Source organism: Oratosquilla oratoria, chromosome 20 (genome assembly GCF_046742065.1).
Source record: "Oratosquilla oratoria isolate Oo_2021 chromosome 20, ASM4674206v1, whole genome shotgun sequence".
Lineage (NCBI taxonomy): Eukaryota > Metazoa > Arthropoda > Malacostraca > Stomatopoda > Squillidae > Oratosquilla > Oratosquilla oratoria.
In genome coordinates this window covers 22387626-22415478 of record NC_134796.1, presented here as the reverse complement: position 1 = coordinate 22415478, position 27853 = coordinate 22387626, and the positions used below count along the sequence as shown (strand labels likewise).

General features: G+C 39.5%; 1 protein-coding gene across 15 annotated transcripts in view; it reads right to left on the bottom strand.

Annotated features, from left to right (window-relative positions):
- The window catches only part of LOC143036396 (E3 SUMO-protein ligase RanBP2-like), a 381916-nt gene that overhangs the window by 79105 nt on the left and 274958 nt on the right, over positions 1–27853 (bottom strand). For 14 of the 15 annotated variants that reach the window (XR_012967350.1, XM_076203706.1, XM_076203712.1 and 11 more), the window contains 6 exons: positions 17508–17771; positions 11449–11549; positions 11146–11308; positions 6700–6821; positions 5940–6122; positions 2178–2911 (listed from right to left, as the gene is read on the bottom strand). Coding sequence is in view for 14 of the 15 variants with exons in the window: in XM_076203706.1 (XP_076059821.1) it covers positions 2178–2911; positions 5940–6122; positions 6700–6821; positions 11146–11308; positions 11449–11549; positions 17508–17771 (1567 nt within the window). In the remaining variant the exon portion in view is untranslated. The remainder of the gene's footprint in view (positions 1–2177; positions 2912–5939; positions 6123–6699; positions 6822–11145; positions 11309–11448; positions 11550–17507; positions 17772–27853) is intronic. The other variant, XM_076203710.1, reaches the window with a different exon arrangement.

Below are 27853 nucleotides of genomic sequence, written 5' to 3'. Positions count from 1 at the left end.
TTTTCCGGCGTATAGTGCGCAACTTTTTTCCGTTGGAAGGGCCTAAAAATGGGGGGTGCGCGTTATCCGGTGGTGCGCATTATCTACGGCCTACGATAAAAAATCTGCGGCTGTGTGTGTAATTTTTTTCACAACAACGTGACGATGTTGGCCATCACAAAGTCGGGACGGCACACTACTCCGTGACGTTCCGTGAGAACAAGAAGAACAGCCATGGTGACATGAAAGAATACGCCAGCATGGGCTACCGTATATAAATATTTGGTATAGGTAGGTATCTATCGAATCTTATTTTTCATGTTTAAATAGACCTAAACACCATGAAACATGATCAATATTCATGATATTTGCCCATGTTCACAGCATCTTAGTTTGAATTTTTATGTTGGCTTTGTTGCTTCACTTTAGGTATGGTACAAATTCCGTTGCTGCCGTTCATAAACTCGTGTCAAACACCTGATTAAAACACCCTCTTTCGGGAGTTATATTAACTAAACGTCACCTCGATGAGAGACTGTCCTATTTCACCACTGTCATTGCAGGTTCAAAGCTAAAACGAAACATTCGTAGTTTCAGTATTAAATGAAAAATGGTAAAGACGAATTATTTCCTCAAGATATAAAATGAAAATTTTCTGTAAAAATCCCGAAATTTTTTCTGTATATTTTACTTACAATAAACTTTTTTTTAGATCATATTTCCTACAAACTATTTAAGCTACAAAGTAATAAGGGACCAACGCACAACATGAGTCATATACCGGTACATGTAGTTCCGACTTTTTCTTAGTTTTGTCCTGATTGATGCCTAAACTGATACTTAATTTAGTGACAAATCAACAGATTTCCCAGCGGTGGCTCTAGCCAATGAAAAATACTTCTCCATGTAACCTCGTTCACATGATATAAATACAGAGGTAAAACTGCATTATAGACAAATGCGATTGGGCATGCGCGTTATACATCGGTGCGCGCTATCTGTGTACTGAGATAATGAAGTGCATGGGTGCGTATTATACCCCCGATGCGCATTTTAAGCCGGAAAATATGGTAAGGTGATGAGATGTACAAGGGGTGAAAGTGGCAGTAGACTGGAAGTGAGCATTAAGAAAGAGCGACTGGAGGAAGTGGATAGTTTTAGATACTTGGGTGCAAATGTGGCAGGAAAAGGTGCAGTGGAGGTGAAAGTAGAATGTAGATTGAGAGAAGTGAGTAAATGCCTTGGTGGATTAAAAAGTGTAATGAGGAAGAGACATCTGGGAATGGAGACTAAGAGGTGACTGTATGAAGGAGTGATTGTGCCAACAGCACTGTATGGGGCAAAAGCATGGAACATAAGAGAGGAAGAGAGAAGGAGTTTGAATGTGTTTGAGATGAGGTGTCTGAGAAGTATGATGGGGGAGGTGAGGAGGAGAACAGGGGTGGAAAGGGAGTTGGGAGAGAGGGTTGATGAAAGAGTATTAGGATGGTTTGGACACATGGAAAGAATGAGTGAAGAAAAACTAGTAAAAGAGGTATGGAAAGCAGATGTGGAGGGAGTGAACATGAGGGGATGTCCTAGAATGAGGTGGATGGATGGGGTGAAGGGGGCTTTGGGGAAAAGGGGAATGTCTGTTGAGGAAGGACAGGAGAGGACAGAAGACTGGGGTGAATGGAGAATGGTTGTATATGGATGATGTTGTGATGCATGAGGTGGAATGGGTGGTGAGGTAGTATGTGTGAGCAAAATTTGACGTAGCCTGAGGGGATTCCTCCCTGTCTTCTCCTTTCATGCATGAGGGGACGGAGAGGGGGGGTCGCTGATTTAATGAAGCAGCCTTGCTGTGGATGTGCTGTGTCTTGTGATACTGCTTCTGATCCAGGGCAGTGGACAAGGTGCTGGGATGACCCGTCATCCAGGAGGTGCTAAGATAAGAGGGAGGGTAGAGGGGAGTGGAATGTATTCAGGGATGGAATGGGTGGGAATGATTTTATGCCTTTTTCTTTTTGGCTACCTCCCTTGTAAGGGGGAAAATGCCTTGGTATATGTATGTATTCAAAGCCCAGTTCAGCCCATCCATCTACCTCTCATTCTGTCTTCCTCACATACTCAATCCTATCACTTCTGCTTTCCAATGACAAGTGAAGTCAATAAATTAGGAGAGAAAAAATCTTGAAACTCTGAAGGTCTTAACTTACCTAGGTGATTTGGTCTTCACTCCACTGAGTGAAAACTCAAATTTGCCTGGACTTCCAATTATGGTTGGTTCAGCAAATTTGAAAGTGGGTTCAAGAGAGAATGTTGGTTTTGTGGAGTCTTCACCTTGAGAACTTCCAGTAACTGATGGACTTGCAAATGAAAATGAAAATGGTGTAGTACTGGTAATACTTTTGTTGGATGTCTGTGGTGTTCCGAAAGTAAATGCTTTTGTTGTTGAACTCTCTTTGCTTGTGTTAGTTGGTGAAAACTTGAAGCCTGAGAATACTGTTGAGGTTGAAGTACTGATTGAGCTAGCTATTGTAGTCTGAGGTTTACTGCAACTAAATGAAAAGCTGACAGTGGTCGTTGTACTTGCAGTAGAGGGTGCAGAACCAAAGATCGACTTGCCAAGACCAAACGAAAATGCGGGGGTTTTTGTCTCCTCTACTGTAGGTGGTTCATAGCCTGGTTTGTTTGTATTACATGCAGGGCAAGTATTAACTTCTGCCTTGTTTCGAATGAAGCAGCCACTGCATTCCCAAGATCCAGGAGCAGGCTTGAACAAACTGGCCAAGGATGGAGCAGATGTTACATCAGTACTCCTAGATACGACAGGCTCTGACTCTGACTTAGTTTCAGGTGCAGGCTCAGGCTCGGCCTCAGTGGATTTCTCCTTTTCTTCTTTACCAAGAGTTTTCTGAGCCTCTTCAAATACCTCCTTGAATTTATTAGCCTAGTTAAAAGAAAAAAACAGAACATGTGATTACACAAATGAAACCAACTCAAGTTACATTTCAAATGGAACAAGAATAATTTAACAAGTATGTCAGGTACATACATCCTACAATGTTAGTATTGAGACAAATTTGCTATATAATTGAATCAGATTGCCTATCTATTGTGACATTTGTATTTACATCTGATACATTCTGATTAATATGATACCTAAGTACATACCAAAGAACATTCCCTGTATAAATAGAGGTTACTAATGTCAAATTACATAAAACCCACACATGAAAAACACTTTCCCCCATGTATAGGGGATGGATATGTCAAAACACACATCCATTTCATACATATCTTCCCATCAAAGCACCTTGTGATGAAAGATATCTTTCCATCAAAGCACCTTGTGATGAAAGACACATTCAAACACCCACCCATTTCAGCACTGTAGGAACAAGAATACAAACTATCCAATCATACTACTTGGGTCTGAACCAGTATGGCAAAAGAAAGCACTTTTACAACTGGGCCTGACAGCCAGGGCTGGTTTACACTCACTGCTTCACCATATACATCCCTCTCCTCAGCTACGAAGCAGATGAAATCCTTGATTTGGGCTGTATCATTCATTTAATCACTATCTCATTCCACTCCTATATTTTGTCTTCTCTTCCCTGCTTGACAGATCCATCCAAAGTTCCCCTTATCCCATTCATCCAAATTATTCTTGGTCATCCTCTCAGACTCATTCCACCAACTGCTCACCTCGTACTATGAATAGTCACACAACATGTCGCCCTTGCTAAATCATACCACATTTTTAGATCACTACACTCCACTCATCTGATAGACCACATATTATACCACTACACATTAATAAAGCTTTTAATCCCATCCCCTGACACCTCACAAACAAAATGTGGGCATGGGGAAAGAAAGAAGGAAGGAAGGAAGGAAAGAAGAAGAAGAAGAAGAAGAAGAAGAAGAAGAAGAAAGGGCTGGCCAATTCTTTGGTAGGTAGAAATGCCTATGAGTCATATAATGGCCAATCAATACACAGCAGAAACTTTAAGAGGAGAGTACCAGATGGCTCAGTCCTACCTCCACACACTTAAGGGGGTTAACTCTCATTTCGGTGAAAAATACTCGATTTTGTCAAACTTCGTGTGTGGACCGGTGTGGTGTCCCTGAACACCGCGGGACTGGTTTCCAGACGTATAACGCCACCCTTCTCAGGTAATGGCGGGTTTAATGGGCCAGAGATTTAAAGGACCGCTCGTCAGCCACGCCCCTTTCTTTGCTATGGTTTGTTTTCCTTGTATTTTGTCATTTTTTTTGTTCTTTTTTTTTAGAATTTCATAGTCTGATATTGTTGTATGATAGGTTAGGCAGCAGTCACCACACTCAGTGCGAACGAAAAAGGGTTCAGCATATGCGTGTGTAATTTCTCCACGTGCTATCCTGTTTTATACATTTCTTGTTTATAAATTCACTACTCCATTACTAAATATGTCAGATGTGATAGTTGCCAAAGTATTTTGCTCCATTCTGAACCTGAGAAGTGCAAGAATATTCACCTTAGCAAAGGGATTGTAATGCATCTGTACCATTCATTATGTGAAGGATATGGAAGGTTAGGATTGTCACGATTCTCAGTTGGCATGGGTACAAAAGAAATGCAATGAACATATGCTGCTTACTTCCCAGAAATGGTCAAAGGATTATGTAAGTAGATATGTGTATTTGATATTCTTTGGAGGCACTTTTATGGAGTAGTGAATATATAAACATAAAAATGCTATTTTCTCAAAACTAGTTTTTTCGCACAAAGGTAACTATAACTTCATGTGTAAATAAGCAATTTTGATCATTCTTGTTGGAAAATGATCGTGATACTTATATCTAACAATATTAGTAAATTCATTCTTAACCTACTTGATATATATTTTTGACAATTTTTTAAAGTTGTGATTTTATGTTTTTTTTTTTTTTATAATTTGCTGTAAGGCTGACTTTCTTTTTCACTTATAATTACGAGTATACTAATTTAGCTACATCTGGATGTCTACTAACTGTAAACCAAAGGAAATCATTATTCTCCTCATACTTTTGTAAAAATAAACGTTATTTCAGAAATAACTCAAAATTGCAAGTAAATCGTCTGTTGTGTAAAAATTTCTCAATGGATTTCAATGAAATTTCTTTCACAAATGCATCCCATTTTCCTGCACATTGTGTTAAATTTCCATTGTCTTACATAAAGAAATAAGGTTGGGAGGACCAGAAATGCATAATCAGATCAAGCGAATCACCGAAAGGAGAGTTAACCCCCTTAAATCTATACATGCATGATATACCCACACCACATTCATGCACTGGATACCGAAGTGAAAGGAAGTGCAGCAATTGAGCGCATATCCAGTGGTTCTGTCGCCAAACACGAAGGAAACTAGTTGTTATTGTGCAAGATGGGTAAGCTGTGTTTCTCGTTCGACCGATAAAGGAAATCCAGTTCTTTAAAAAAGTAGTTTTGGTAAAATGGAGAAGGAATAATAAATGAACCAATGAAGAGAGTATGGTAGGGGTTATAAGCTTTTTGATTCTGGGTACATCCTTGGTAAGAGAGAAAAAGCTCTTTATACTTAGATATACATGTACACACATATACCAGTCTTCTTTCTTGCCTCCCTTATATTCCAAGTATTTGTTTCTTTGCTCCAAACAGCACTGTGGGTGCAACCATTCCTTCAATCTTCTCTTTGCTTTCATCCCAAAACACATATTTTTCACAACAAATGGCTTCTAGCATTAGAAGGGGAGTTGCTGATTTGTCAGCTCTCCTTATGTGAAAAGATGGAAATAAAGTTGCAGTTGATAAGAAATCTTGGGCCCAGTCAGATAAAGGTTTAGTTGTGAAGACAAGTGGCAGGAACTGATGTTCATGCACATACATTGTCAATGGTCCCCCATTTAACAGACTAAGAAACAATTTCAAACAGGAGAGGGTTTTCTTTAGAATTTTGAAAACTTACCACTTCTGGAGTTTTGAATTTGACTGCAAACCTTTCTTCTTTAACTTCTTCATCTGCATAGTCTAAAGCTCCCCAAACCCAGGCACGGTCAGAAGATGGCAATGTTCCAAGTTTCATGTCTTGATTAATAAGATGGTTTGCACAAATCTTGTGGATCTTTTCTCTTCTCATCAAAATCCGTACCTAATATATTTATTTTCAGGAGAGAGTGAGAATAAATTTTGTTGTACTACACACTAGGTAGGCATACCACTGCTTTATTTTTTCCTGATTAAACTAAATACAAACATACTTTTATGCTTTTAAATTGCAATATCTAATGCACTTGTCTGACCAATGCAAACAATTTCATTCATCAATGACAACAAAAGGACAAAGGATCTGATGAACTGTACATACATATAACAAATGATTTTTTCCCTTGCAAGAGGGGGAGAAGAAGAAGCAGAAGCAGTCATAAAATCCATTCCCACCCATCCCATTTCCACATACTCCACTCCCATTCACCCCACCTTCCTCCCTCTCATCTTGGCTCCTCCCACTGTCCTGGGTCATAAGCAGTATCACAAGACACAGCAAGGCAGCTTCATCAAACTGGCAAACCCCCTCACAATCCCCTCATGCAGACATGGAGAAGACTGGGAGAAATCCCTTTGGGCTGCATCAATTTATTTTTCTGACAACTAAATAATCAGGTATATGCAACAACATATTAGACACACCACTATGTAAATGGAATTAAAGCAATGAAACAACTCACCTTCCCAGACTTCTTATCTCTCAGGATCTTGAACTCCCCAATACCTCTTTCCTTCCATTCTTTGGCATCATATCGGAAAAGCTTAGCACGCTCACAAAACAGCTGGTCTTCATTTTCTTCCCCTGGTCCAAACAAAACATACATCATCTAATATTTAGTTAAACTTAGTAAAATTAATTGTCTGACAATTTCCATAGCTATAAATCTTTAACCCTCTTGCAAATGACAAATCTACAAGTTTTAATTATCCATATGCTCATTCATAAAAGTTGGTCAGCAAAACATGCTCAGGTCACCATCTATCTTAAAATCAACCTCAACACAGATTAGTCATGGTCGCAGAACCAAGTTTTCCCAAATACAATCTATCTGTTTACCAAGGGCTCTTTCCCCCTTACAAGAAAGGTAGTTCCATGTCACTTATCCCACCCACTACCCTTGGTCAAAAGCAATACATCACTACATCCACAGCAATGCTGTTTCACTCAATTGGCAATCCCCCCTCCCTCTCTATCCCCTCATGTGGAAAAAGTGAAGATGGGGAGAAATCCCATTGGGCTGCACTGAAATACCATTCAAACATAACCACTCAGACTCTATTAGTATGTGGTCACTCTGTTCAAATGGTGTTTATATTTAATTTGATCCACAATTTTGGGTTCTGTTGTAAATATTAAATCCAGTCTCAACAGTTCATTTCTTCTATATCTGATATTTTCATTGACCCACTGTGTCGTCATATGTTCCATGGCCATATTCAATAATACATTTCCCCATAGGTCCTCTCCACCTTTCACTATCATCTCCTTCCATCAGATTTCTTTAGAGTTAAAATCTCCTATGACTACCAGGTTACCTCCATCCTTTAGTATCTCGTTTAATGAATGCCTTGTACCTTCTAACAATTTTGAATACTCATTCTCTAAGAGCCCATTTTTGAGGGTACATAAGTCATCACAAACTTTCTACTTTTTATGTCTGTCTTCAACTTCTATCATGATATCTACTTTGTTTTTACCCTCGGTAACCTTTGTCACATTCAAGTTTTTCTTGGCCAAAAACATGATTCCTCCTCCTTGTTTCTTGTTTCTGTTCTTAATCCAATAATTGTATAACCTGTGTCCAACACTATTTGGTGGTATTGGACCTTTAATTTTGTCTCCACAATTCCCATTATGTCTGGTTTTTCATCTGACAGGTAATCATTTAGCTCATTCAATCCTGAGATTAATCAGTCAATGATATTATAGGCTACTTTTAATTTTTTTCTTTATCTTGTTTTCTGGTTTTGTTTCGTCCACTCTGATGTACAATTTTCTCAGCCTCATGTTCTAACCCCCACTCTTTAAACTATACATGCATGATATAACCACACTAGACACCTCAGAAATACAAACCTCTTCTTACGCATGTGACATAACAATCACATGTACACATCATAACACAGACAAAGCTGCAGAAATAATACAGCCATACCTTGATAGTCTCAACACATGGTTTATTACAAAGACTCAAAATAACCCCAACCAAATCTACAGCAACACTTCTCACCAACTGGACAAAAGAACACAAATCCATTCCTTATCTCTACATCAACAACACTATATTACACACACACACACCCTGAAAATTCTTGGTGTAACATATGATACATCCATGTCATTTAAACAACACATCACAAACATAAAAAATAAATGCACATCTAGACTCAACACACTAAAATCAATTACTGGAACAACATTTGGACAAAACAAAGAAACTAATACTACAGTATACAAACAATGCATACGCTTAGTGATGAATTATGTAAGTCCAGTATGGGCAATTAATCAGTGAGATACATCTCAGACCATACCAAACAATGCATTAAAAACAATTACAGGCTGCACATATAGAACACCTACAGACCACCTACACTATGAAACAAGTCCTCAAAGTCAAAGATCACCTTGATATGAGAGGCACACAAACACTTGCTCCAGCCTCCACAAACACAGCACACCTGCTACACTACATTGCAGAACACCCACACACACCAAGAGAGAGAAAGAAAGAAGAAGAAGAAAAATCCATACACACACACAAATATCTATACCACACACAAATACTCTCTTCTCTTCCTCCAAAACCACCAAATATCAGCCTTGGGAAACATATTCATAATCACATCACTCACTGCTCCATTTAACACATTAAAAGACAACACATTGCTGCATGTCAGACCCCCTGAATCCTCTCTCCCACAAAAAGACAGTGTCCACCTGGCCAGACTGCAATGCGGCCACCACCCAGCCCTTCTAAGCTACCAGAAGAGACTGGATGACTGCATTGTGGACAAATGCCCAGGATGTAACACTTCACCCCATACTATTCAACATGTCATGGAAGACTGCATTATGCACAATCACGCACGCAAACATCACAACATACACTCCATAAAACTCCATTTCGGCCATGGCATTCCTTGGGGAGACGCGACTGTTCGGACAGACTGTCTAGGGAACAACAACAACTCTCTTCGCATCCCCCCCCCCAGCTTAACTTTTTAGTATTTTCTCTTTTTCTATTTCCTCAATGCTCATTTCTCTTTTTATACATATCTTGTTGCAATGTTCCCTCCTTACTACATTACTTGCTTTTTCTATGTCTTCTACTACCATTTGCTATCTTATTTTTATCTTTAATGGTCAATTTCTTTTCTTAGAATATTGTCCAATTCTATACACTTCTATATCTTTCGCTACTTCCCAGTTTCTTTTTCTGCTTTTTCTCTAATGAACCTCACCAGACCATGTTTTCCCCCTAGTCCATATACCACTATACATTTTTTCTATCCACAGTATCTCTAACCCAATTTGCCTTTTCTTTAATTACTTGTGGAGTGTTTTCAGGGATGGAATGGGTGGGAATGATTTTATGCCTTGTCCTTTTTGGCTACCTCCCTGGTAAGGGGGAAAAAGCCTTGGTATATGTATGTATGTATGTACTTGAATCATTACTGCCTCTGATCCAGGGCAGTGAACAAGATGCAGGGATGACCCGTCATCCAGGAGGCGCCAAGATAAGAGGGAGGGTGGAGGGGAGTGGATTGTATTAGGGATGGAGTGGGTGGGAATGGTTTTTATGCCTCTTTTCTTTTTGGCTACCTCCCTTGTATGTATGTACTTGAATCATTGTATCTTTTCCACTTTATGCATATCTTGTACTATATCTTTAAAGGCAATTTCTTCATTTTCTTTGTTTTCACTCCATTTCTTAATCTTTTGCATACTTTCCTCACAAGTTTTCTTCAAAATTTTCAGTCATTTCTTGTATTTTGTTACATACATACATACATGCCAAGGCTTTTCCTAGCCAAAAAGGGAAAGGCATAAAATCATTCCCACCCATTTCATCCCTGAATACACTCCACACCCCTCCCACCCTCCCTCTTATCTGAGCACCTCCTGGATGACGGGTCATCCCTGCACCTTGCCCACTGCCCTGGGTCAGAAGCAGTGTCGCAAGACACAGCACATCCACAGCAAGGCCGCTTCATTAAATTGGCAACCCTTCCTCTCCGTCCCCCCTTGCAGTTTTTTTCTCACTATTGGTAGTATCATTAATCTTCATTTTTTCATTTTCACATTTAACTTCTTTCATATAATTCTTAGTTATATTGAGTTTATTCTTAAGTTCAGTCTGATTTCTTCAGATCAGATATTTCATTATTAGCTTGAGCTAAATATTCCATTAGTTCTACAATCTCCTTCCTTAATTCAATGAATTCGTTCTCCCACCATTTTCTATTGTTACTCATTTCCCTCTCCATGTCTATAATTTGACTAAATTTCCTTTTGTACTTACCAAACCGGAAAAGAAGTCTTCATTATACAATTCAAATCTGTTGGTATTTCTATCAGTCTGTTTACAATGTACTTTGATGTAGTGCCCCTAGATGTCTCTGCTTTCCAGTCGACATTTGTCTTGTGATCATTTTTATTTTCTTGCATTTTCTCTTGTTAAATCACTAACACTGAAGAGAAATAATTTTGGATAACCACGACTGCTCCCCCTCCCATTCAATACAAACCAGGCCTCCTGTTTTCCTTGCACTATTAAGAATTTTTGTCTTCGACAGTCTACAGAGCTCAAATGAGGAGTGTTGACAGTTTGGAAACTCGATTGCGTGCAATTAACCTGAAGAAATCAATCTGTACTAGATCTCTCTTACAGGAGACCCATAGCTTGCAACTAAGAATGACCTGTTTGGTCCACATCATTCAAGGAGGCCATAGTTACCCAAGAGCCATGGATCTTCTGCAAGTAATACCAGAGGCAGCAGACTGATTGATGGTTATACAAGGAAATGACCCCATGTACCTACTGCTAAAAAATCTTATATTCAAATATGTTAATTTTAATGGTTTGAAATATCTAATCTACTATTAGATGCATTAAAATTACCTGTTTTCACTTCCACAAGATCTGGCATAGGTATAACTGGTTTGAAGTCAACTTGTGGTTCATATTCCTCTGCTTCACCATCCTGCGACTCATCGGCTTTTGCTACGCTGGTTGAATTTGGGTTAAATACAGTGTCCCTGAACAATGATGGCTTGCTTTCTCCCTGTTCACAACAAATAATTAATGATCAGTTGAAATTACACAATGTTTAAAAGAACTGTGAACTATATACACATATTTACCATTTCTACAACAAATTTACTCAAGTAACTTAGCAGAACTAAGTCTTAACTAAAAGCATACTTTGGAAGAATCAGTAGTAATGCTATTAATATCACAAGCCACTGAGGTAAAACTGAAAGTCCCAGATGAGATTGGCGCTGGTCTTGAAACGGCAGCTCCTGCTAGAATGCCAAAATATAACAGTTAATATGTTGAATTTCTTACACTGGAATTCTACAGCCCCATATGTCAGTGATGGTCCTCAGGCCCTCCTTTGAATCTTTCCATACATACATATACCAAAGGCTTTTTTCCCACCCTTACACGAGAGGTAGCCAGAGAGAATAAGGCATAGAAACCACTCCCACCCATTCCATCCCCTATATACTCCTCTCCCCTCCACCCTCTTCCCTCCCTCACATCTTGGGATGACAGGTCATCCCTGCATCCTGTCCACTGCCCTGGGTCAGAAGCAGTGTTGCAAGACACAGCACATCCACAGCAAGGCCACTTTATTAATTCGGTGACCCTCCCCCTCTCTCTGCCCCTCATGCAGAAAAGGACATGACGAAGAGAAATCCCTTTGGGCTGTGTCAATTTATTTGTCATACATACTCCCTCACCCCCCATCCCCTCATGCTAAAAGTTGCTTAAAGTTAAAGACACACATACAGTACATACATATACCAAAGGCTTTTTTCCTCCCTTACACAGGGAGGTAGCCAAAAAGAAAAAGGCGTAGAAACCACTCCCACCCATTCCATCCCCTGCATATTCCATTTCCATCCACCCTCCCTCTCATCTTGGCACCTCCTGGATGATGAGTCATGCCTGCATCCTGTCCACTGCCCTGGGTCAGAAGCAGTGTCGCAAGACACAGCACATCCACAGCAAGACCACTTTTATTAATTCAGCCACTTGTTAATTGGGGTATTAAAAAGTGTACTGAGAAATAGACATTTGGGAATGGATGCTAAGAGGAGATTGTATTTACCTAGTTGTAATATACGGGAGGGGAGCTATGCTCGTGGTGACCCGTCTTTGTATCTCTCCACATCAAGTTTCATTTTAAAATCTTGTATAGTGTTAGCACATACTGTTTTGTTGTCTAATTTGTTCCATGTATTAATCACTCTGTGTGGGAAACTGTTCCTTTTCAAGTTTTTTCTATAACTATCCTTTTTCAATTTTTTTCCGTGTCCTCTTGTTTTACCGTTTTCCCACACTAATAGGTAGTTCCTGTCTAAAACTTCCATTCCTTTCATTATTCTGTAGATAGTTAGCAAATCTCCTCTTTCTCTTCTTTGTTCCAGAGTTGGTAGGTTCAATTTGGATAGTCTTTGCTCATATGTTCGTTCGGCGAGTAGGAGGAAGGAGGAATTGTGTCAACAGCACTATATGGGGCAGCAACATGGAACACAAGAAAAGAAGAGAGGAGAAGTTTGAATGTGTTTGAGATGTGGTACCTGAGAAGTATGATAGGGGTTACTAGGCTGGATAGTGTGTGAAATGAGGTGTGGAGAAGAGCAGGGGTGGGAGATAGAGCTGATGAAAGAGTAGTGGGATGGTTTGGATACATGGAAGGAACAAATGAAGAAAGATTAGTAAAAGAGGTGTGGGGGGAAAGAGTGAAAGGAGTCAATATGAGGGGGCAACCAAGGATGAGATGGATGGATGAGGTAAAAGGGGTATTGGGAAAGAGATAAATGTCTGTTGGGGAAGGATGGGAGAAGACAGAAGATAGGGGTGAATGGAGACTGCTTGTGTATAGATGATGCTGTGATGCATGGAAAAGAGTGGGTGGGGGATAGTGGTTAGGGAGTAGGTGTGAATGATATTTTGACACATTCCAAAGGGATTTCTCCCCATGTTCTCTTTTTTTTCTGCATAAGGGGAAGGAGTGCGTGTCACCAATGAAATGAAGCGGCCTTGCTGAGGATGTGCTGTATCTTGCTGCCTTAGGGGTGTTACAGTGTAATGAGAAATAGACATTTGGGAATGAATGCTAAGAAGGGGCAATTCTGCTGACAGCACTGTATGGGGTAGAAACATAGAACATAAGAGGAGTTATAATGTGTTTCAGATGAAATGCCTCAGAAGTATGGTAGTGGTTACTAGGTTGGATAAAGTGAGAAATGAGGTGAAAATGAGAGTGCAGGTGGAAAGGGAGTCTGGAGATATGGCTGACGAAAGAGTATTGGGATGGTTTGGACACATGGAAAGAATGAGTGAAGAAAGATTAGTAAAAGAGGTGTGGTAGGCAGAGGTGGATGGAGTGAACAAGATGATGTGACCAAGGATGAGATGGATGGATGGGGTAAAATGGCATTGAGAAAGAGAATGGTGGCTGTTGAGGAAGGAAGGGACAAGACAGAAGATAGGGGTGAGTGGAGAATGGTTATGTATGGATGATGCTGTGATGCATGAAAGAAAGTGGGTGGGGGATGCAGCCTGAGGGGATTTCTCCCTGTCTTCTCTTTTTCTGCATCTCTCCAATTAAATGAAGTGGCTTTGCTGTGTCTTGCTGCATTGATGATGACACTCACTTGTACCAGGATCAGAGGAGGGATTGAGGAAGTTAGTGACAGAGTTTGAGGTGTGTGAAAGAAGGAAGTTGAAAATAAATGTGGGTAAAAGTAAGGTGATGAAATGTACAAGGGGAAAGAGTGGTAGCAGGCTGGATGTGAGTATTAAGGGAGAGAGACTGGAGGAAGTGGATAGTTTTAGATACTTGGGGGCGAATGTGGCAGGAAAGGGAGGAGTGGGGGGTGGTGGTAGAATGTAGATTGAGAGGAAGTAAATGTCTTGGTGGATTAAAGTGTAATGAGAAATAGACATTTGGGAGTGGATGCTAAGAGGAGATTGTATGAAGGAGTGATTGTGCCAACATAACTGTACGGGGCACAAACATGGATAATAGGAGAGGAATTTGAATGTGTTTGAGATGAAATGTTTGAGAAGTATGATAGGGTAACTAGGCTAGAGTGAGAAATGAGGAGATGAGGAGGAGAACAGGGGTGGAAAGGGAGTTGGGAGATAGGGTTGATGAAAGAATATTGGGATGGTTTGGACACATGGAAAGAATGAGTGACGAAAGATTAGTAAAATAGGTGTGAAAGGCAGAGGTGGAAGGCATGAATATGAGGGAGCGTCCTAGGATGAGATGGATGGATGGGGTAAAAGGGGCATTACAAAAGAGAGGAATGTCTGTTGAGGAGGGACAGAAGACAGGGGTGAATGGAGAAGGGTTGTGTATGGATGATGATGTGATGCATGATGGGGTGGGGGTTGGGGGTTGGGGGGTGAGGGAGTATGTATGAGAAATAAATTGACTCAGCCCGAAGGGATTTCTCCCCATCTCCTTTTCTGCATGAGGGGACAAAGAGGAGGGGGGTTGTGTTGCCGAATTAATGAAGTGGCCTTACTCTGGATGTGCTGTGTCTTGTGACACTGCTTCTGACCCAGGACAGTGGACAGGATGCAGGGATGACCCGTCATCCAGGAGGTGCCAAGTGAGGGAGGGAAGAGGGTGGAGGGGAGTGGAGTATGTAGGGGATGGAATGGGTGGGAGTGGTTTCTATGCCTTTTTCTTTTTGGCTACCTCCCATGTAAGGGGAGAAAGAAAGAAAGAAAGAAAGAAAGGAGAGAAAAAAAAAAAAAAAAAAAAAAAAAAAAAGCCTTTGGTATATGTATGTGTGTATATATTTTTTGTATAAATGGGCAGGAGATTCTCTCTCAAGCTTATTTCATTAAATGAAATGGCAAGCTTGTTGTGACAAAGCTTTTTGTTAATCTTCTCTCTCTTTTGTTAGGCGACTTTGCCCTCCATAGGCAGGAGTCTGAGTATAGTGAGACCTCTCATTAACGGATGTTAATTAGCTGTGTTTGCGGTGTTTTTGCTGTGTTTTCAGTGTTTTGGAGTGGTTTTTGGGTGGCATAGTGATTGCATGCACTAAACAACAGCACCAAAAACACAGCGAAAACACCGCAAACACAGCTAATTAATGTGTTAATGAGAGGTCTCACTGTAATTTGCCGTATGCCATGAAATAGAAATAGGCATAGTCGAAAGCCAAAATGCGTTTTTGCCCCTCCTGGTGGATCTTCAGTGGCAATAGAAGTAATGAAGATTCCATGAAGATCAGCAACTTTTATACCCGGAAGGTGGATGGTGATTGGCTGGATTGCTGCGGGTTAGGTACGGTCTGTTCTCCCATTGGCTGAGAGGTGCGTGATGTCATCAGTTTTTTGCGTTCCAGCACCGTAATGAGCGGACCTTCTAACGCTGAGTAACAATTGCAGGTCATGGGCTTGTATATTAAGCTTTGGGGAAAGATCTTTTATGTAAAGGGCTTCCAGTATTGGTAATCTTCTAGGGTCTTGATGTGTGGCTAAAATTTCCGTATCGTTCTGTAAGTTGCCTTATGAAGGAGAGAGAAGATTGACTAAAAAGCTTGCCATTTCATTTAATGACATATATATATATATATTCCTATTAAATGCTAAAGCACAAGTGGCGTCAATGATTTTAAGAGAACATTTCTCTAACTCTCTGTATTTCCTTTTCTCTTCATATTTCAAACTCTGAAGGAAAAAGTAAAAGGCTTCAGAATGTTGATTCATTTTACCGACAGCTGTTTCAACCATTACAAATGGTCATCTTCAGGGTAATACAATACATCAATACAAACATAGGTATACAAGGCCGAGTGAAAACGAAAGGGAGAGGTCACTCGTAAGGCGGGAATCTGTCTACCCTACCGAGAAGGACAGGGTAACTGGGACAGCTTCCCGATATGGAATTATGTCCCGGAAGTCTGGACACAATCCCCATGTGGGTTTTTGTCCCGTGGTGACGGTCTGTATTTTCTATTGGAGGGGAGGACATAATCAGATGAAATCTGTACATTTAAGATAGGCTTTTGTGAAGCGATGCTCACTGCCTCAGCTACAACTAAACTTCCATAATTGTTATCATGGTGGATGATTGTTGTATCCCTTATGAGATCTACTAGGGGCGGCTTTTTATCGTGGGCATCGACAAAATGATGGTGGATGGCTCCGTTGTTACGGTGAGCCTGCAGTCGTCTTCTTAAGGTTGTGGGGGTATGGCCGACGTAGCTAACATCGAGGGGCTTGCATGCCTCTTCAGAACATTTAAATTTATATACTATGCTGGTTTTAAGTTCCTTTGGACACTCGGGGACGGTGCTGCTTTTCATAACAAGGGAGGCAATCAAGTTGGGACAGCTGAAGACTTTCAGCGAGACTCTTTCGTAGGGCTCCTGAGGTGAAACACCTCTAGAGATAATCCCACGAAGAGTATCGGCTTCCTGTCTGTAAGCAGTGCCAAAATCTTATTTGTCGAAAGGAAGGAGGACCATTACGCCACTACTGTTTTCACAAAGGATACCAATGTTGGGCGGTGCCTAAATGCCAAGGGTGAGTGTCCAGACTCTTATAAGTTGGTGCTTATGTTAGGCGGGCTTTCTCCCATTGCAGTACGTGGAAAGCTGTCCATACAGAACTTGAACGCGTCAGACAGGTGTTAACGAATAATGGCTTCTCTTGTAACACCATAGAAGATGTCATTAGAAAGAATATGGAAGAGTTTAACACCCAAGTCAAGACCACTGCTGACAACGCGGAGAAAGCCCTAATGATTTACCACAAATTAGATTTTGGCACTGCTTACAGACAGGAAGCCAATACTCTTCGTGGGATTACAGAGAAAAGGAAATACAGAGAGTTATAGAAATGTTCTCTTAAAATCATTGACGCTACTTGTGCTTTAGCATTTAATAGGAATTGTTTACGAGAAAGACTTTGCCCAAAACATATATATATATATATATATATATATATATATATATATAATGTATATATATATATACATATATATATATATATATATATTTATATATATATATATATATATATATGTAGTGGTGAATGGGAGTGGAGTGTGTAGGGATGAAATGGATAGGAGTTTATTTATGATTTTGACTTTGGCTACATTCGTTGTAAGCCCTTGGTATATGTATGTACTCTACCATTTCATAAAAACTAAGATCTTAAGCTGAAAATCCTAACTGAATATCCAACTTCTCACATTAATACAAATTTTACATTAGTCTTACCTTGACTAGTGGTGGTTGTGGTCGTAGTAAAGTTGAAGGAGAAGGGTGGAAACACACTGCTCGTAGAAGTATCTTTGGCTGTAGTGAGTGAGAATTTTGCAAATATGGAGTCTTTCTTCTCCTCTACAGGTTTCTCAACTATATTCTCTTCAGGCTTTACAATTGGTGCAGATGAAAAAGTAAAACCACCTAAGCTAAACTTAGATTGTTCTGTTGTTGCAGCTGCTGTTTCTGTATCTGAACCAATGCCAAGGTTGATTCCATCTGCAGAGAATGAATACTTAATTCACATGACTGAAAACACAAATGGAAGACAAATGGAACATTTTTAAAGAAAAATACAAGTAGGGAACAGATAAACATGTACCTAACCAGAAACAATAAAGGGTTTACTTAAAGTGTTGGTATAACAAAAAATGTAGTGATGTTAAGGGGGTTGACTCTCATTTCGGTGAAAAATATTCGATTTTGTCAAACTTCGTGTGTGGACTGGTGTGGTGTCCCTGAACACCGTGGGACTGGTTTCCAGACATATAACGCCACCCTTCTCAGGTAATGGCGGGTTTAATGGGCCAGAGATTTAAAGGTCTGCCTGTTAGCCATGCCCCTTTCTTAGCTATGGTTTGTTTTCCTTGTATTTTGTCGTTTTTTGTTGTTGTTGTTTTTGAGAATTTTATACTGATATTGTTGTACGATAGGTTAGGCAGCAGTCACCACACTCAGTGCGATCGAAAAAGGGTTCAGCATATGTGTGCGTAATTTCTCCACATGCTATCCTGTTTTATACATTTCTTGTTTTTTAAATTCACTACTCCATTACTAAATATGTCAGATGTGATAGTTGCCAAAGCATTTTGCTCCATTCTGAACCTGAGAAGTGCAAGAATACTCACCTTAGCAAAGGGATTGTAATGCATGTGTACCATTCATTATGTGAAGGATATGGAAGGTTAGGATTGTCACGATTCTCAGTTGGCATGGGTACAAAAGAAATGTAATGAACATCTGCTGCTTACTTCCCAGAAATGGTCAAAGGATTATGTAAGTAGATATGTGCATTTGATACTCTTTGGAGGCACTTTTATGGAGTAGTGAATATATAAACATAAAAATACTATTTTCTCAAAACTAGTTTTTTCGCACAAAAGTAGCTATAACTTCGTGTGTAAATAAGCAATTTTGATCATTCTTAACTTACTTGATATATATTTTTGACAATTTTTTAAAGTTGTAATTTTATGTTTTTTTTTTTATAATTTTCTGTAAGGCCGACCTTCTTTCTTTTACACTTATAATTACGAGTATACTAGTTTAGGTACATCTGGGTGTCTACTAACTGTACACCAAAGGAAATCATTATTCTCCTCATACTTTTGTAAAAATAAACGTTATTTCAAAAATAACTCAAAATTGCAAGTAAATCGTCTGTTGTGTAAATTCTTTTTAATGGATTTCAATGATATTTCTGTCACAGATGCATCCCATTTCCCTGCACATCGAGTTAAATTTCCATTGTCTTACATAAAACGATAAGGTTGGGAGGACCAGAAATGCATAATGCAATCGAGCGAATCACCGAAATGAGAGTCAATCCCCTTAAAGATAGAAGAGACAGCCTGGAAAAAATGGAGAAAAGACAAAGAAGTGACTAAATGGTAAATATACATCAAACTGAGAAATGAATATGTAGATATGCATAGAGAGGGAAAAAAAAAAAAAAAAAAAAAAAAAAAAAAAAATGAAAAAGATAATAGATAATTCAAAGACCAACCTAAACTATTTAACAGATATGTAAACAATAAACTAAAAGACAAACATGAAGTAATGAAACTGCAGGAAGGAAACAAGGAATATATAGAAGATGTGTAAATGGCTGAAATAATGACCAGACACTTTAGGTCTGTGTTTACAATTGAAAGCTCACAAATTTGGGATGAAGGACAGCGAGAAGGATCCCCCAAAATGAAAGAAATAACAGTGACATAGAAAGAAATAAGGGACCAAATAAAGAACCTTAATGTCAGAAAGTCACATGGGCTCAATGGAATAGTGAAATGGATAGTGAAAGAATGTATAGCTGAACTTACAGATAAAATACTCAAAGATGGAAAAGTATCACAAGATTGGAAAAATGCAAATATTGTACTAATATACAAAGGAGGAGATAATGAAAATCCTACAAACTATAGAACGGTATCCCTTACAAGCACAATTGCAAAAATATGAGTTATTAAAAATAAATGGATTAAACACTTGGAAGAGAACAACATACTAAACCCCAAACAATTTGGATGAAAGATATCTTGAACGGAAGAAAAATGAGAGTGGTACTTGGAGATGTCACATATCTTGATTGTTCATGTGTTTTCTTTCTTTGTAGTGATGGTCACAAGTTGTCAGCCAGCACGCAGTTTTCAACCCCCCCCCCCTTTTTTTTTCATCACCCAGCTGTTGAAACACAAGTTGGTGTGTCAGCTGTGGGTTACTACGAGCATTGCTCTCCTCCCACAAAATACAACTAGGTAAATACAGTGCATAATGTATATATACATATACCAAGGCTTTTTCCCCCTTACAAGGGAGGTAGCCAAAAAGGAAAAGGCATAAAATCATTTCCACCCATTCCATCCCTGAAAACACTCCACACCCCTCCACCCTCCCTCTCATACATTATGCATATGCTTTATGCATAATGTATAGAGGACTAATAAACATTGTGTTATGGAGTACATGAGCTTGTAATGAAGTATTATGTAGAATATGTTCAATACTGGTTGGTGAGGTTATTTAATGTTTGTTGGAGAGAGGGTGGAGTGCCGGAGGACTGGAGGAGTGCCTGTATAGTTCCTCTTTACAAGGGAAAAGGGGACAAGTGTGAATGTAGTAGTTTCAGAGGGATTAGCTTGTTGAGTGTAGTTGGGAAGGCTTATGGGAGGATCTTGATTGAGAGGATTAGGAGAGGAACAGAGGGAGTAATTGGTGAGGAACAGTGTGGATTTAGGACAGGTAGAGGTTGTGTAGATCAGATCTTTGTGGTATGACAGATATGTGAGAAAGCTATAGGAAAGGGGAAGGATGTTTTTTGGTCTTTAATGGATCTGGAAAAGGCTTATGATAGGGTAGACAGGGAGGCACTGTGGGAGGTTATGCAGATATACAGGATAGGAGGAAAACTTCTGGGAGCTGTCAAGAGTTTTTATGAGAGTAGTAGAGCTTGTGTCAGGATTGGAAATGGAGAGAGTGAGTGGTTTGAGGTAAAGGTGGGACTTCGTCAAGGATGAGTTATGTCACCCTGGCTGTTCAACTTATACATGGATGGGGTGGTGCGAGAGGTAAATGCAAGGGTAGTGGGCAAGGGATTGGAGATGGTTAAAGAAAATGGAGAAAAGTGGGAGGTGAGCCAGCTGTTGTTTGTGGACAACACTGCGCTTGTGGCAGGATCGGAGGAGGGACTGAGGAAGTTGGTGGCAGAGTTTGGGAGAGTATGTGATAGAAGAAACCTAAAGATAAATGTGGGTAAAAGTAAGGTGATGAGATGTACAAGGGGTGAAAGTGGCAGTAATTTGGAAGTGAGCATTAAGTGAGAGCGATTGGAGGAAGTGGATAGCTTTAGATACTTGGGTGCAAATGTGGCAGGGAAAGGTGGAGTGAAAGTGGAGGTAGAATGTAGATTGAGAGAAGCGAGTAAATGCCTTGGTGGATTAAAGAGTGTAATGAGGAATAGACATTTGGGAATGGATGCTAAGAGGAGATTGTATTTACCTAGTTGTATTTTGCGGGAAGGGGAGCTATGCTCGTGATGTCCCGCCTTTGTATCTTGCAGTGTCTAGTTTGTTTTTAAACTCATGAATGGTTTTTGCGCATACTATTTCATTGTCCAGTTTGTTCCAAGTGTCCAAAACTCTATGAGGAAAACTGTTTTTCTTCAGTTCTCTTCTATAGCTATGTTTTTTTATTTTCTTTCCATGTCCCCTTGTGTTTCTTTTGTCCCAGTTAAGTAAGTTCTCTCTATCGAGTACCTCTGTGCCTCTCATGATTCTGTAGATGGTCAATAGGTCACCTCTCTCTCTTCTTTGCTCCAGTGTCGGTAGCTCCAGTTTAGCCAATCTCTCCTCGTATGATAGGTTTGCAAGTGCAGGTGCCATTTTTGTAGCTGCTCTTTGGATTCTTTCTATTTTCTTTATATTCTTTTTGGTACTGGGGGACCACAATGTCGCCGCATACTCTAATCTAGGCCTTATCAATGTAACCAATATTTTTTTTATCATGTCTTCGTCCAAGTATGTAAACGCCACTTTTATTGATCTTAGCAAGTTGTAAGTCTCCCCGACAATTTTGTTAATCTGTATATCATAGGACAAGTCGTTTGTGATAATTGCTCCCAAATCTTTTTTGGATCCTACTTTCTTTACTTCAAATTGTATATTTTCCTGATATTCTGTTTTTGCTTTTTCCAAACTCCATTATGCTACACTTCTTAGTATTAAAGTCCACTTCCCATTTCTGACTCCAGTTCCATACCCTATTTAGGTCTTCTTGCAGTGCTTCACAGTCCTCATCAGTTTCTATTTTCCTTAGCAGTTTGGCGTCATCGGCAAAGAAGCTCATGTAGCAGTTCACGTCCTCGTCCATGTCATTCATATAGATAGCAAACATTATTGGTGCCAGCACAGATCCTTGCGGTACTCCACTGATCACCTCTTTCCAATCTGAATATTTTTCTCTGAGTACTACTCTCATCTTTCTACCAGTCAGAAAGTCCTCTATCCATTTTAGTAGGTTTCCTTGTATTCCTCCTATGTGTTCCAGTTTTTTTAGTAGTTTTCTGTGTGGTACTTTGTCAAAGGCTTTTTGCAAGTCTAGGAATGCACAATCAGCCCATCCATTTCTTTCTTGCACTATGTCTATTAGTCTTGAGTAAAAGCATATTAAGTTTGTGGAGCATGATCTTCCTTGCCTGAATCCGAATTGTCTTGGGTTTAATATGTCATTGTCTTCCAGATGTTTTACCCATCTATTCTTGATTATTTTCTCACAAATTTTGGCTATGGTGCTTGTTAGTGATACTGGCCTATAGTTGGTGGGTTCTTTGTTTCCTCCTTTGTGTATTGGTACAATGTTAGCGTTTTTCCAGTCCTCGGTTATCTTTCCTTTTTTGAGTGAGCTGTTTATCAAGATGTGTATTTTGTCTGTTAGTTCTTCTTTGCACTCCTTTAGAATCCAATTTGCAATATCATCCGGGCCATGTGATTTTCTGAAATCCAGCCTTGATAGATGTTCTGATATTTCCTTTAGTGATGCTGTAAACTCATTCATGAGGGGAGATTTCTTGTTTTTATCTATGTCACAATTTGGTATTTTCTCTCTGGTGAAAACAGATTTAAAGTGATTGTTCATGACTTCGGCCATCTCTAAATCTTCTGTGTATTCTATGTTTCCTTGGCATAGTTTCACCATTTCCTGTTTGTTTTTAAGTTTACCATTCACATACCGATAGAATAGTTTGGGTTGCTCTTTGCATTTGTCTATAATATCCTTCTCATGGTTCCTTTTTTCCTCTCTTCTCACATTGACATACTCATTTCTATAGTTAACATAAATTTGCCATTTGCTTTGTTTTTTGTCTTTTCTCCACTTTTTCCAAGCTTTGTCCCTTCTGTCTTTTGCCTCACTGCATCTTTTATTGAACCAACATTTAATGTACACTCTCTCTCGCTTTTGTCTTGGTACATGCCTGTTTACACCTTCACTGTAGTTTTCCATCAATATATTCCATTTCTCTTCCACTGTTGTTTCTTCCCTGTAAAATATTTCCCAGTTTGCATTCCGGAAGAATGTCTTTAGTTTTGTAAAGTCTGTTTTGTTGTACATCAGTCTTCCTTTCCTATGCTTTTCGTTCCTCTCTATGTCTATTTCTTCCTTTAGTACAGTTTCGATGAGTACATGGTCACTCTTTCCAATTGGTGTCTCATACTGGACTTTATGCACTATTTCAGGTTCTGTTGTAAATATTAGATCTAGTTTCGATGGCTCTTCATTATTTCTGTACCTTGTGTTTTCACGGACCCATTGGGTCATTGTGTACTCCATGGTCATATCTAGTAGTACATTGCCCCACGAGTCATCTCCTCCTTGCACTGTCATGCTGTCCCAACAAATTTCTTTGCAATTGAAGTCCCCCATAATTACCAGATTACCCTTACCCATTAGTATCTCATTGAGTGATTTTCTTGTATCATCTAGCATTTTTGTAAGTTCGTTTTCTTTCCAAGCGCTTGTTTTTGGAGGCACATAAGTCACCACAAACTTTCTACTTTCCATATTCTTGCCTTCGACTTTTATCATTATCAATTCAACATTACCTTTGCCCTCTGCAATTTTTGTCACCTTTAGGTATTTCTTGGCAAAGAACATGATTCCCCCTCCCTGTTTCTTGTCCCTGTTTTTTATCCAGTAGTTGTATAAACCTTGTCCGATAACAGTGGATGGTATTTCACCTCTTAGTTTAGTTTCTACAATTCCCATTATGTCTGGTTTTGCTTCTAACAGATAATCATTGAGTTCGTTCAGTCCTGAAATTAGTCTGTCAATGTTGGTATATGCCACTTTTAATTTTCTTCCTTCTCCCTGGTTTCTTCTTCCCTTGGTTTTTTCGTTTTGAAGTGCCATTGTCTTAATCTCAGGTCTATTACTCTCCACTGGAATTCTTTGCATTCTGTCTCCGATCTTTTCAAGTTTTTTTCCTTTGCTTCTTCTCTTAGTGCCCTTTCTTTTTCTAATTCCTTAGTACTCATTTCTCTTTTTATCCATATCTTATTGTACTTTTCACTCTTTGCCAAGTTACCTACTTTTTCAAATATGTCTTCTACTACCATTTGTGACCTTAGTTTTATCTTTAGAGGTCGATTCCTATCCTTAGTATAGCGACCAATTCTGTAAGTCTCTTCTAGGTCTGTGCCTGAATCACTGTCTCCCCCCTGAATTTCATTAAGGATTTCTACTGCTGTCTCTTTTTCTTCTTTTTCTCTCATGTACCTCGCCAATCCTTGTTTTTCTTTAAGCCCATAAACCACAATACATTTCTTCCTATCTACTGTATCCCTGACCCAATTTGCTTTTTCGTTAATCACTTGAATGATTGTGTCTTTTGCATTATCTTGCATTTGCTGCTTGACTATTTCTTTGAAAGCAATTTCTTTATTTTCAATATTTTCTTTCCACTTCTTAATTTCCTGGATACTGTCCCCACCTAAGTTTTCTTCGATTTTTTGTGTCAATTCTTGTAATTTGTTGTTCACTTCCTGCTTTAGATTTTCGCTATTGTTATTATCATTAGTTTTCTTCTTTTCATTATCATTCTTCAGTTCATTTATGTCTCTTTTCATTTCTTTAATTTCGTTTGTAAGGTCCAAGTTAGTTTTTCTTGGGTCAGAAATTTCAAGATTAGCCTTAGTTATACAATCTATTAACCCAATGACCTCTTTTCTTAAGTCCATGATTTCATTTTCCCACCGAGTCCTATTTTTGCTCATCTCTCTCTCTATCTCTAATAATCTACTTAAGTTCTTTCTTTCGTACTTACCAAACCCTATGAAGTCATTGTCGTAACACGTGTTTAGTTGTTTGTTTACATCGCTGTTCAGTGGATTGCCGCCAGATGGCTCTGATTCGCAACTGGCTTTCGAGTCGTTTTCATTCATTTTTGCTAATTTCGAGTTAATACAATTAACTAGCACTGCATAGATACCATTTTGGGCACTCACGTTCACTTCCCACCCCTACAATACAAACCAGGTTTTCCTTTTTTGTCGTAAATCCTCTTCTTCTTGGTCGTGCGACGACAGCGACGACGGGCGGTGTTGCTTCGACGAGTGTGTGTGTGTGTGTGTATGAAGGGGTGATTGTGTCAACAGCACTGTATGGGGCAGAAACATGGAACATAAGTGAAGAAGAGAGAAGGAGTTTGAATGTGTTTGAGATGAGGTGTCTGAGAAGTATGATGGGGGTTACTAGGCTAGATAGAGTGAGAAATGAGGAGGTGAGGAGGAGAACAGGGGTGGAAAAGGAGCTGGGAGATAGGGTTGATGAAAGAATATTAGGATGGTTTGGACACATGGAAAGAATGAGTGAAGAAAGACTAGTAAAAGAGGTGTGGAAGGCAGATGTGGAGGGAGTGAACATGAGGGGATGTCCTAGAATGAGGTGGATGGATGGGGTGAAGGGGGCTTTGGGGAAGAGGGGAATGTCTGTTGAGGGAGGACGGGAGAGGACAGAAGACGGGGGTGAATGGAGAATGGTTGTATATGGATGATGTTGTGATTGCATGAGGTGGAATGGGCGGGTGGATGGGGGGTGAGGTAGTATGTGTGAGCAAAATTTGACGCAGCCTGAAGGGATTTCTCCCCGTCCTCTCATTTTATGCAATAGGGGGACGGAGAGGGGGGGTCGCCAATTTAATGAAGCGGCCTTGCTGTGGGTGTGCTGTGTCTTGCGACGCTGCTTCTGACCCAGGGCAGTGGACAAGGTGCAGGGATGACCCATCATTTCAGGAGGTGCTAAGATAAGTGGGGGGGGTGGAGGGGTGTGGAGTGTATTCAGGGATGGAATGGGTGGGAATGATTTTATGCCTTTTTCTTTTTGGCTACCCCCCTTGTAAAGGGGAAAAAGCCTTGGTATATGTATGTATGTTGAATACTTAATTCACACGTGAAAACACTGTATAATGTATGATTACTTCAGTATGAGTCAAATTCTTGCATGCAGCATTGACTGCCACGTGTACGATTCATCACACTACTTGCATTATAAAATATAAAATCACTGGTGTATTACTTGTTCTCTTTTACTCTCAGTAATAATAAACAAAGAAAACTTGATAAACCCAATTCACAGAAGAAAAGAAGAAAGAAAAAAAGAAAAATCCACACAGCAGTGAACATCTGGAACAAAATTGATGAAACAAGAATGTGTGCAAAAACCATACACAAATTTAAGAGCAAACTAGATACTGTGAGATACAAAGACAGGATACCATGAGCATAGCTCCCCTTCCTGTAAGATACAACTAGGTAAATACACATAGAATCACAAAAGCCATGTAAGTCTTTGATAGAGAGGACTTAATAAATAAGAATAAGAGAAATACAAGTGGACATGTAAAGAAACTCAAAAAGGGCACTTATAGAAGTGACCTGGGGAGAGAAAAGTTTCCACACAGGGCAGTGAATGTCTGGAACAAACTGGATGAAACAATAGTGTGAGCAAAAAAATATACATAAATTTAAGAGCAAACTAGACACTGTGAGATACAAAGATGGAAAAAAAAGACATAATAGATCCATGTAAGGATCAACCTTGATTATTCTACAGGTATGTGAATGGTGATATGGTTTACCGTTACAAACTTCTCCCTATCAGGAGGCTAGGACAGTGCCCCCTTACAGAGGACTTTGTAGTGTGGAATTGAATGAACCATGCTCTTGGTTCAACTATGCCAGTGGCAGGGTTCAAACCGCCATACCTTTGACCTATGCCACAAGTAACAACACCCTAACCTGCTGGTAAATCTAAAAATAAACAAGAAATAGTGAAACTGTGTCAAAGAAATGAGGAATATATAGAAGATGTAGAAATGATGGAGGTTTTGAACAAATATTTTGTCTATTCACAATAGAAAATGCACATAATTGGGAAGAAGAAAAGGTAGCAAGTCCCCCCCCCCCATGAAATAAATAAATGTAACACAAAGAAATAAGGGACTAAATAATAAACCTTGATGTCAGAAAATTACACGGTCTGGAGGAATTTGCAAATTGGATACTAAATATATAGATGAGCTAGTGGACAAGATCTATAAAATAATAGATTGTTCATTCAAGTGAAACTGTCTTGTGACACTGCTTCTGACCCAGGGCAGTGGACAAGATGCAGGGATGACCCATCATCCAGGAGGTGCCAAGATAAGAGGGAGGGTAGAGGGTGGAAGGGAGTGGAGTGTAGTAGGGATGGAATGGGTAGGAATGGTTTTTATGCCTTTGTTTTTTGGCTACTTCCCTTGTAAGGGGGAAAAAGCCTTTGGTATATGTATGTTCACTCAAGGAGGGAAAGGTACCACTAGATTGGAAAAATGCAAACATCATACCAATATACAAAGAGGGAGATCAGGAAGACCCAACAAACTATAGACCAGTCTCTCTTACAAGCACAATAACTAAAATATGTGAAAATGTTACCAAAAGTAGATGGATTAAACATCTGGAAGAAAATAATATACTGACAAAAACAATTTGGCTTTAGACAAGGAAGATCTTGTGCCACTAAATTGATTTGTTTTTATGCAAGGCTAA